We start from the raw sequence: 12,622 nt of genomic DNA, 5'->3' as shown, positions 1-12,622 counted from the left end.
ACTGACCAATGTGATAATTAGTTAATACACCATTTAGTACAGTAGTAATAAATCCCGAACAAATTGCTTCCATAAAAATATGTTTCCTTGGAAATATTGCAATTTTTTTGTATGTCTAATAAAATTTAGACAACCATTTGCTGATTAGAGGCTCGCTTCTTTAACTGATCAACAACGATGTAACAAGGTCACACATTGGTTGGTTTTCGATAAGGGTGGACTACGTCGTCCAATCAGTGACATTGTTCTTGGGTTAAGGCGAAACAAACACCTTGGCCTCAACTTATGAGAAAGCTTCATCATGAAATATTAAGGTATCCTGTTTTCTTCAAAACTGTCTATACTATAGCCATCATTAACATCAACACATTGTTGATTCTTAAAAACATGGACACTATTGGTAATTGTCACAGACCAGTATCCTCACTTGGTGTATCCCAACATATGCATAAAATAAAATAAATCTGTGAACACTTTGACTCAATTGGTCATCGAAGTTACGAGCGCATAACGGCAGGAAACACACCCTTGTTGCATAAATTTTGTATGCCTAAAAAAGGGCTTCAGGGTTTGAGTGAGAAATAACCTCTTTCTCAAAAACTATGTTCTTCAGAGGGAGCCGTTTCTCACAATGTTTTCTACTATCAACAGCTCTCTATTGCTTGTTACCAAGTAAGTTGTTATGTTAACAATTATTTTGAGGAATTACCAATAGTGTCCGGTGCATTTAAATACCATCATCATAGCAGTGCTCATAATGCAAATTGTGACTGTGCATGTTTTTGTACAGAGTCGAGGCAAATACATCAACACATTGTTTGCATATAAAGGATACCACTATGCACGGACAAAGCATGTAGTACGCAAAATGCAAATTTGGCCTTGCATATTTTTTATACATCAGGGCAAATTTCACGGTCTTGAAGACGCGCCCTCGATTTATCTTCCCAAAAGAAATTGTTCGTTTCTTGTGTAGGAGTCATTTGAGACGGAAATGGGGCGAGACTTGATGGGAAGGTCTCGGATGCGTGGCAACCTTCACGCAACAAATCCGCGTTTATCAACTGATTGTGAAACCATATTTTTGACCCAGGCAAGGTGAAGGCGAACACAAAGTCTGTCGATGGATTTTGGGCGGGAAAATAATGACAAGGGTATCGTTAATCTGTCGCAGGGAAGTCGAGAGTTCGTCCGTGCTGATATTGTTTGATCAAGGTCTGAATTTCAATTAGGTAATGGAGGTTTTTTAGTTCCAGACCTCCCCCCCCCCTCTCTCCATAAATACATCTGTGATCAGTGAAAAATAACTGTTGTGCATAATCAACAACTAAATGTTAAAACAGACTTTGATTTTGAGCTAAAAATGCTTAATCCATTGCACATTTAGTCTACTGTGTTCAAAATTAGAAATTCTGGGATGTACATTACACATATGTTTTTGATCTTTTGGTATTGAATATCTACCGTTGTTCGTATTGCACATTGTTTAAATTACAGTTCGGAAAAATAACACATCAAAACTACATGGTGAAACTAAGTATCGAATGAAACAATTGCTGTCGTGAAATAAGAAAATATTTTGACAGGAAAAATTGTTTTCGTCAAATTTAAGGATCATGCAAGTCTGAGGAATGACCAAAACAACAACAACAACAACAACAGAAGTAAATATTATAGCAACAACTGTGCACAAATAATTTGTTTTGTCGTTCAGATACAGACTCCACCAACTGTAGAATAATTAAAGTTCCAAAAGTTCAATTACGCCAACCTGCTCAAATAAAGCAAATCAATAATTTACCATATGAATTATTTATACAGTGATGAAATACAAGGTCTGTCACTGCCGAAGTGTGGCCACAAGATCTATTGTAAAAAAATATTCACCCATACTGCATATTCCCTCATTAACATATTCATTTTCTTGCAAGAGGTTATTCTAAATTGAGCTCTGGTTTATTGTTAGAGAAAAAACATCAATCATTGTAAAAGAACAAAACAAATATTGCACAGTGTACGACTGCACGTTTGTGTATGTGTATGCAAATTGACTCCGGAAAATATGGAATGTTCAAACAATACATGACATAATGTAATAAATAAAATACATACATCCGTAAGAAATTTCAGTAAAATAAAAATAGGAACTTGGATGGATACCATCTGAACGATATTATAGGTATATTGGTCACATTTATAACAAACAAGTTGTGTTAATTGACGATTGCACTGTCATTTGTAATTAAGTGATGAAGTTCCAAATAAACCACATCAACGATTTCAAGAATACCACTTATATCTTAATGAGTACAAACAAACAAAAATAAATCTTCACATTTGATAATATCATGAACTGATTTATCACAATTTGGTTGAATCAAGAATCCCCAATGAATCAATAAATATTTTAGGATGTTAATCATTTTTTTTCTATCGCATAGCCCAGTTTCATATAGCTGCGTAAGCACAAAAGTAGCTAAGCCCAAACAAAGACATGCTTACCACAATAAGGTTGACGTACAAAATCCCATGTTCACGTGCACAATTTGTGACTAGAATCCTGCTAGTTTCTGCTAAGCACAACATGTGTAAGCAAACTACTCGTCTTAAGCAGCTCTATGAAATTTGGCCCAGTGCTGGTTTTTCATCACTTTTCACTCATGATAACTAAAGACCAGATGTTGATTATACTTGGCACTTGCCAATCAGTGCATAATATATCATGGCTGCTTCTCAAACCTGCAGCACCTATGCTCTATTAAAAAACAATTTATCATCCGTAAGTTGCATCCATTCTACTTAGCCTAGAGGGGGTTGCTAATAGTATTTTGATTTTCTGAAATATTCTGTATGAGAAATAATAATTAGATGTTTTTATTTTTTATTTGACTCAAATTGACATGAACTTGTTTTCTTTAGGCTAAACAAAACAGATGGATTATTATTTTGATGTTATGAATGCATACCAGTAATACTAGTCTTCCCTTCTTTCGTCTTCTAAATTTCCTTTTAAATTAGTAAGTTTTTTTTAACCCTGATTGCAGTATTTGTCATGTCTCAGTTTTAGTCTCCAGGTGAGGTATCAAGGATCCTCAGAGCAAAAACTGATATACCCCAGCCGAAGCTTGATCTCCCAGCTAGCCGCAAAAATCCCTCCAAGTCAAATTCAACACATCTCACTCATTTCCGATTCGACGTAAAGCTATCCCTATCACCCAACCCCGCCAGCCTGTAATAATCACACCGGCTTGCGCGTTGGGTACGAGGCAGATAATGGTTCCAACTTGACATCAGCAAAATCCCAGGCGATACTCCTTTTTCCCAATCTCATTTTAACCCTTAAGTTTTATTTAATTACCCCCTTAATACCCCAGTGTGATTCTAGACTTGTAAAGTGCTATTCACACGACAGCAATGTAACTGGGGTACCGTGCTTAATTTTTAGCATGGTTGTAAAATGCAGCACTGTATGACAAGAACTTGTACAGTAGAAAAAAATTATTGTCCTTTCACACGAGGTGCATTTTTTAATATTTTACAACCATGCTACAATTTAGCAAGGGACCCTCGCTAAATTGCTCTCGTGTGAAACGGGCATTATTAAGATTCGAGAGAGGACTCTTGATATGCATTAACCGAATGTGGAAATATGATGCAATTAATGTAAATAAAGCCCCTTTCACACGAGAGTAAATTAGCAAGGGTCCCTTGCTAAATTGTTGGTTGTAAAATTGTACTTTGTGTGAAAAAGGACGAAAAACAAATTTCCTGTCCAAGTTCCCTTGTAAACAATTGTCATCCTTGTAACATTTTACAACCATGGTAAAGTTTAGCAAGGGACCCCGGTTAAAGTGCTGTCGTAGAGCGTGTTCACATGTTGACTTGACACACACTGCAAGTCTTACTCGGTGACGCTTGTGTTTGCCGTGTGTGATGAGTAGAAATGATTATAAATAATTGTCAATAATATCACAGGATAATACTGATGTACTTAGTGACCATCCTTGTCAAGTGTTTATAATTATATTTCGAGTTGTTTGGTGGTGAGAGTGTGATTTTGCGGCAGGCACCAGTGAGTGTGTTTAGATACTCTGTGTTTATTTGTGAACAATGATCTCTACATGGTATAGTAATTGCCCGAGAGAAACCATTAACATAATATCAGTTCAGTGTGGAAACAAAATTGTCATCGTCATAATTTAAGAACTTTGGAGTAATTCAAGTCAACTTTTTCATTAAAAAAAAAAGATAATACGTTGAAATGATTGTCAAGACAAGATAAAAAACGGGAGTGGGCATTTTGCCTGCTTTTAAGAAGATCAGAAGAAGGCAGGACCAGAGTGTCTCACACATCCCAGCCTAAACATCTTTAAAATGGTTAAAAAGGAAGGTTAAAAAATAAATCTGTGAAAAGTCAAGTCCGTCTTCTGACAACGATAAGCCAGTAGTGCATTCAAATACTGATAACAATTGTGTCTTTACGATAAGTTCATTTATATTGTTGATAATTTCTTTGAATGGAAAGCATCTAAAGATGTATTAATACTTAAATCGTCCTACATCCAAGACAACTTTCAGAAAACAAAAAATATAAATTCTTATACTGGCCATTATCGGGAGTGAAAACAAAATTAATCCAAATGAGACATTTCGGACATGTTGTGTACTTTTGTAATCGTCATCTATTTTTTAAATGATGCCTATGGCGAGTATCCACTGTTGGATTTCGAATAAAATAAAAGAAATAAATAAATAAATAAATGAAACATGAGGTGGTGACCTAACTGCTGTTGAGAGCTCCATTATCCCACAACCTCCTTCTAAATCAGTGCATAATTTTCCTGAACACAATTTATCATGACACAAATTGAACTGTATTTACTTCCATGAGCGTTATTGCTGCCTTGGTTATAATCGTTTGCCATCTGCCGACAGAAATTCCTCAAACGTACACAGTTACTCTCTAGCTTGTGTTATTCTAACTTGGGGCCCGATTAGGAATGGGCTACACAATCATCAATTGGGTAGACATGAACTATTACTGCATCAATTCAATAGTGGGTTTTACATGACATCGTGTGTGCTTTTAACTCGGGCCCTGATTATTAACGGGCTACACAATCCTTAATTACGAATTATTACTGCCTCGGTTCAATGGAGGGGTTTACATTTTAAACTGAACTATTGCACTTTCAACAAAATAACACATGAATAAAATATTTTGTAGGTATAAATGACATGTGTTAAGCGTGATTTTTTGTATCCTTTCTATTGTTGGCAGACGCACAATTGATAAAGATACATCATTTTCTCATATGGCGCGAATCCAATTTCAAACCTGCCATTTCCAATTAGCCATATGCTCATTTGTTAGTGAAGTAGTGTAAAGAAAAATCTAATACACTTGTGGAATGTTAAGGGTATTCATATAACCCTAATAGTACAAAATCTCTATTATATTGCAGTAATTCTACACTGTACTATTTTCAGCTCGAATGAATTTTTGAATCTCATGGTTTTTCTGAAAATGATTGCGACGGTGTTGTAATAAGAAGACATACTGGAAACGAGACTACGGTACTGTTTCTTCCGTCTGACTACCCCCTTGCAATCGTGAATTGAGATCTTCACGTCCAATGAGACGTAATAGAACAATTTGGCTGGGCAATGAAGCGACTTGAAATGCAGTCTAGATCACTTCTTGACGTCCAACCCTTACAAAAAATGTCTAATTTACTTCCGATTATTTCTACATGGCTCAACCGACTGATGATGACAAAATAAATGAACACCGACTTGAAAAAAAGAATAATGAAAACATGGTGTTTGAGACTAATAGGTCATTGCTTTTTAGTAGACGTGATACTAGTGTACACTTTGGAAGACTACTCTTTAAACCCCAATATAACTCTCCCCCTACAGTTTTATAAAACATGTAGTTTTAGGAAAATACGGTTACTGGAAAACTATTTGTGCATGCAGGTGTTTTATAATAATTTATAAAAATTGAAGAACATGACTTTGTGAAGTGGCAAGATTCCGTCAAAAAGTGGACTTGGCTTGACGAAGAGTTCAGTAATACTTGTTCGATTTTTCAGTTTTCACTGTTTGTTGATGCCGACTCGTTAATGTTCGGCAAGTTCCGCCCTCATTCGGCATTTTGCTCTTCACACAGTGTCAGTACCTATGCCAATGAATCGGGACTCTTCGGGAAATCTTCGCAGTCATCCGAACACTGCAACAATCCCATCTCGTCTGTCTTGAAACAGGCAGACTCATAATGTTTATTCAGGTACGATTTAAGCGCGAAAGTCTTGTCACATCTCTTACATCTGTAATTCTTAAACGCCGAATGTGTTTGCATGTGAGCCCTCAGGTTTGATCGGTCGGCGAACGCTTTACCACAATGAGCGCACCCAAATGGTTTCTCCCCTGTGTGTGATCGCATGTGACCCTGCAACAGCCAGGGGCGACTGAAGGATTTGTTGCACATCGTGCACTTGTGTTTGAGGTTGTGGGTCAGCACATGCATGGCCAGGGCGGGCATACTGACGTAGACTTTATTACACAGGTCGCACTTCTTGGCCAGGTTGCTCTCCAGACTTCGGTGTGTTTGTTTGTGTCGTGACAGATTGCTGGATGTGGCGTACTCCTTACCGCACTCGTTGCATCTGTACTTGGGCCGATTCGGATCGATGGTACCCACTGGTGTGGTCCCATTACGTCGTCTCGATCGGCCATCTGTTACGAGGAAAGCATCATACGACAGAAATACCTGATTGGGACTGGTCGGTGGACTCAGGAAACGGCCCGGTTGCTGTTGCACTTGCTCGAGTAGGTCCACAGATATGGGCGAATCGCATAGGGATGAGGATTCGCAAACGGACGCTGATTCGCAAACGGATGACGTTTCGTCGAGGATGGTTGTACGTGTGGGTGTTTCTGGTGGTGATGCTGTGGGTGATGGGATAATGTCATGGATGTAACCTGTTGGGTAAAAAATAGAGGATACAAAGTCATTACAATGCCAAGTTGCAAGAGAACAAAACAAAAAATTATATTAATATTTGGTTTGCGGTAACACCTGGGCCCAATTTCATAGAGCTGCTTAAGCACAAAATTTTGCTTAAGCAAAAAAATCCTTGCCTAGTAAAATTAATTTACCGGCCAAAACTCCACTCAATTGTTATGCTAAGTAAACAACAGCTAAATACCAGTCACAAGCAATGTATACGGCATGAAATTTTGGCCAGTAACATGTGTAAAATAAGCGAGCTATTTTCGTGCTTAAGCGAATTGTTTGCTTAAGCAGCTCTATGAAATTGGCCCCATGTGTGTATCGACTTGCTAGGTAAATTGTGTTATTTTACCAAGTATATATTGATACCTCACCATGAAAGGCCTCAATCCCATATAAATTATATTCACAAGATTTAAGTTGCAAAATAACAGGTTTTGTTTGGGTGAAAATCATCAGCAGTCGAAAACATATATTCGAGAACTGTCTTCAGCCTTGATATTTCTTGCACATCTTATTTGACCTTGTTTGGAAGGAGTATCTTATAGTGCCACATTCTGCGGTCTTCTGCGTACTGCGACTGGAATAGGTCGTTTCAAGTTGAAAACAAAATGTCACTAGATTTCAAAATAAAGACCGCATATGAAAATTTAATTTGAATAGTAAGGCACTGTCGGTAACACGTTATTGCGTTCGCTTTATAATCAGCAAATTTACAACACAAGTTTTTCATTTGCCATTTGTATGAGGAAAAAAAAACTACCGGTGAAAAATGTTCACAGGAAATAATTTGCATGTATTCTCTGTGTTCCCTCAGACATTAAAATAAAGCATTCTTTGTTTCTATTAATGCTTACAAATAATATACATTATACAATCTTGGAATGCATTTGGTTTTGGAGTATTTCTACTGATCGTGAATCCATTCTAAATGACTTAACCTCAACATCTCTCCATTTCTCGTTATCAAGTAAGTTACCGCTATCGGTTAGTACATAGATGCAGTTCTTGACTTGTCATTAAAATCAACGGCCATCTGCACAATTTCTTGTCAGGGTCCCGCGGTTTTTTTTCCTTGGGAATTACAGTTTTGTTCCGGGTCATTGTGTTTGATTAAAATGTGACATTATTTCTCTGACAGTTTGTGTGACGGGGAAAAAAAACGTGTTGCTGCGACCGCATAGTGTGTCTCTTTATCTTGGAACTCCTTTTGTCAAGATGTGGGTGGGGTCACTTTGCAAAAAAAAAAAAAACCATTATTTTTAAAATCCATAAAATCTAAAAACGGATAACAGCAATTGTAGTTCAACTCAGATTGGGACCGCATACCGCCGTAACATTTTCGTCTATTTAGGGTCAATTTTTTTTTCAACAAACGAAGGGAATACGACTATGCTGCAAAGTATTTGTGCTCAATTATTTGTCTCGTTAAAATTGATAAAAATAAATTCCCTCTTATAAAGAAATTGAAGAGAAAATTTGAGATCGGCTCAAACAGGATGACATGTTTCTAATTTGTCTCTAAAGATGAATGCTGATACAGTTTAGAAACAACTACCTTTAAGGTATTTGTGGTTTGTCCTGTGAAGTTTCTTTTAGACTTTCTTTCAAGACAAATTGATATACTAGAAAACATGCCTTATGTTTTCGTCAATGAAATATTACCAAAACGCATACAGCAAAATGCAACAAGCCAAACCTTTACCACTTAAACAAGAAGTGGTCATAATTGATATGTTTCCACTATAATTTTAGACTTTCTTTCAAAACAATAAACTCTAACACAAGTAAGAAAACTTTTCTTATTTTTTTCTGTCAATGAAATATTACCAAAAACGAATACATCCAAATGCACCAAGCCAAATCGTTATCATGAAAACAAGAAGTGGTCAGGATTGACCACTGTATTAATATTTTATATTTTCTTTCAAGACAAAATATTCTCTAACAGATGTAAGACAACATGTCTTGTGTTCTCGTCAATAACAATTTACCAAAAATGAATACATCAAAATGCAACAGGCCAAATCGTTACCACATACACAAGAAATGATCATGGTTGATAATTTCTCACTAAAATTGTTTATGAATTCATAAGTATATAACTCCTCGCCCATCTGTCTCGAGCTGGAATTCAACCTTCCCAGAATCACAAAACACACTCTCCAGTGCTACTGAGCCGATATTCCTTTCTCCTTTTAAACCCGAGTGATTTCTCGTCTTCTATAGACCCCCTTTGGTTCAATTAAAAATTATCCCCGAATAAAATGGAACGAAGAGAAAAAAGTCATTGAAGGCTGGGTGTTTTTAAAAAAATAAAAATAGGGCGACATCTGCCATATAAATTGACAATCCACGGTAGAATAATCAAGTCTTTCTTAAGTCTCGATTCGTCACTGTATCGCGCACTGGCTTTTATCTGACACGACTACCGACCAATGTCAACACCCTAATGGATGCTAGGCCAAATCTCTACAAGTGGAAAAGGAGAAGAGGAAAACCATCAGACATATCATGAGAAACTTATCTCAGGTCGGAGTTACAAACATTGGATTCGAGTATGAGGACATTTCTTTGCTTGGAAAAGATTTTAAAAACCCATCACGTTTACTATATATTTAGTTTCATTCAACTCATTGCATAGCGTGTTAGGTGGTTTTCGGAGTTACAATATTAGCCATTGAATACGACCACCCTTTTGCTTGGAAATGACTCGTGGTGCCCAGTCTAATAATACTTTCAAGTCATTGCATAGCGTATAAAATGTTAGTTTCGGAGTTACAAACATCACCATTGAAAATTATCACCTTTTGCTTGGGAATGACTTGAGAAAACCCATTCTACACGTTTGTTTACTTAGTTTCAAGTCATTGCATAGCGTGTGTTATTTTTCGGAGTTTCAAACATAATATTTGAATATGATCACATTTTACAAGGGAATGACTTGAAATAATATTCCTTCTACACAATTACATACTTATAATTCCAAGTCATTGCATAGCGTATGTTATTTTTGAAATATCAAACAGTGTCATTAAATAAGATCACATTTTGTTTGGGTTTGACTTGAGATACCCATTCTACAAGTATTTACTTCACGTAGAGCAATTTAGCGAGGGTCCCTTACTAAATTGTAGCATGCTTTTGAAATTAAATTTTACCAAATGTATACCTCATGTGAAAGGACAACAATTTGTTCTACTGTCCAAGTTCTCTTGCAAAATCTTGTCAAACATTGCTACATGTTTACAACCATGCTAAAATATAGCACGGGACGACAGTTAAATTGCTATCGTGTGAATAGGACTTTGGTTTCAAGTCATGGCGTATGCGTTGTTTACCCGCTGGGCCGCCCTATACACAACGCGCATTCTGCCTTATTGCAAATGAGCCAAAATTACATCCGAAGATGCCCCATCGTCTTATTTATATGCCATCGTCTTTATCTGTCATCGTCTCTCTGCTCTCTACTCTTAAATGTACGGGATGCACAGTCACAAAAACACTGCGCTTGAAGGTTGCGCTTGGCATGCAAAGCAAGTGTATATACATGTACATACACACATCTTGTACAACACTGTAGTGCCCTTACGTGCTGTGCATAATTGGGTTGACTACTTGTTGAATGCATTTATGGTAACCCTAGGCAGATTTTCATCGTCTTATATATATATATATATATAACATCCCCTCTTTCCCCCACCGTCCACCGACAAATCTTTATTGGTCTTCATTTCTGTCGCCAGTGATGAGAGCTTTTTTTGTTCTCTTCGGGGCAATAGGAAGCAATTCAATATTGGGGAAGAGAAGGGGGAGATGTGAGAACTAAGAAAAGCATCTTTAAAAGGTTGGAGCGTCATGTTGTTTGCTCGCGGGTGGGATTGAGTTGGTTCACCTGCTAGGAGAATCGACAACTGGTAGGGGCAGAGAAGTGAGATGGACTGAGGTGAAATCACATAGAAAACTCCTGATCAGAAATTTACATTACGGTGCCAAACAAACTGGCACTTAATACCCTCTAGGCCTGGTTAAGTTTTCTGCGGACGGATTGAGTCATGTCTACATGATGGAAGATGTTTATATAATACGCATCTAAGATATTCAACAACCACTGACGCTATCCTAGCAAAAGCTCCACGTATGACAGCGCTCTAGAATTGCAAAGGTTGTGGGTTCGAATCACACCCGAGTAGTATGCCTGTGATTTGTTTTCACAGAACTCGGGTAAGTACTGAGTATACAATGCTAACACACATCGGTGTAAGGGTAAAAACCAAAATGCATATTCTTTATCCCCGATGCAAACTTGTCATCTATTAAGCTTCACATTACATTAACCTGGTGTGATGTGTCTTTAGACAAATTTTGTCTTTGCCGGCTCAAGATACAGATACAGAGATACAGATACTATGCTATACACAAACTGAAAGTTTGTCTGTTTCAAGATAAGATGACTCCAGACTTACCATTATTAAGACGCACACTAACTCCTCCAAAGTGAGACGGTGAGATCGGAGTCGACGCCTCGATAGAAATGTTCCTTGCAATCACTGAGGTGGTGTGCTTAGTTTTCTTGACGAGGAATGAACGAGGCATGGTGGTGGTAGTATCCGGACTGCACCCAGTCCCACAATGATAAGTATGGGAGATGAATCTATAAGACGTCGCGTCTCTCTACTCCACACGTTCAAGAAGTGAGTGATGCTGTCCTGTGATGATGCACACACACAGAAATTGGATGGTGTGTCGTAGCTCTCTGCACACCGTACTCTGAGCAGGTGCCGATTCGTGAGATCCAACTCTACTCCGGTCTAATCTATCAACGAGCTCACGGGCCCCTTGAGAAACGTGCGCTCAAATTAGCGACCGCTTCAAAATAATGACAGCAGTGTTGCGGATCGGTACATACTAAATAATATTGCGCATAGAGCGAGTGTATCTCATATGCAATTCCGTAGAGCTTGGATTTTTTTACTACGCGACTTGTTACTAGTGTATCTGGTTATAGTTTAAAGGGCCCAACCAGTTGACTTGAGAAGGGATTGTGTCCCCATTAGGGAAATGTCAGTTTTGAAACGAAACACTCTTCTGAGTAAATAGAGTCACTGGCAACTTTGCTGACCGTCTGATAACTATAGTGCAGCAACGTGTGTCACCCCTCTGTCCACCTACAGATCCGTTGTTATGAACCAACAAATGGCACAGGCTGATTTCGCATTTCACTGAAAGTATGTGTCGCTCGTACTAGCGATACTTATATAGCACTTGAGGGGAACAATGACGGTAGAAATCGCTGGCTGCTCGGCGGGCCGTCATATCGGCACGTGCCAGCCACCCCGTCGATAATGAGATGCTATCTGTTAGAGCGCGCGCCGTAACGTGCACTGTCAATCAACCACGAGCGTAGTCCTTTATTGGATGGTTAAAGACCATTTAAATAATTGGGAGGAGTCTGCCACCCCGTCGATACTGGGTTGCTACCGTTAGAGAGCACGCTGTCACTTGCACTGTCAAAACCCAAAGCGCACTCTATAATGGATAGTTTAAATGTCATTTAAATAAATGGGAGGAGTCTATTTAGGAGTAGCCGCCATAACGAGGGAC

The 12,622-nt window shown here is 38.1% G+C and overlaps 1 protein-coding gene across 1 annotated transcript; it reads right to left on the bottom strand.

The window, feature by feature from the left end:
- Positions 1–649: 649 nt before the first annotated feature.
- LOC117289328 (transcriptional repressor scratch 2-like) lies at positions 650–12,228 on the bottom strand. Its single transcript, XM_033770405.1, has 2 exons — positions 11,485–12,228; positions 650–6,987 (listed from the first exon to the last, which is right to left on the bottom strand). Exons 1-2 carry the CDS (start codon positions 11,612–11,614, stop codon positions 6,185–6,187), a joined length of 933 nt encoding a protein of 310 aa, XP_033626296.1. The 5' UTR covers positions 11,615–12,228; the 3' UTR covers positions 650–6,184.
- Between the last annotated feature and the right edge of the window lie 394 nt (positions 12,229–12,622).

Source organism: Asterias rubens, chromosome 4, assembly GCF_902459465.1.
Source record: "Asterias rubens chromosome 4, eAstRub1.3, whole genome shotgun sequence".
Classification (NCBI taxonomy): domain Eukaryota; kingdom Metazoa; phylum Echinodermata; class Asteroidea; order Forcipulatida; family Asteriidae; genus Asterias; species Asterias rubens.
Note: the sequence above shows the minus strand (reverse complement) of the source record. Positions and strands in the feature narration are given on the sequence as shown.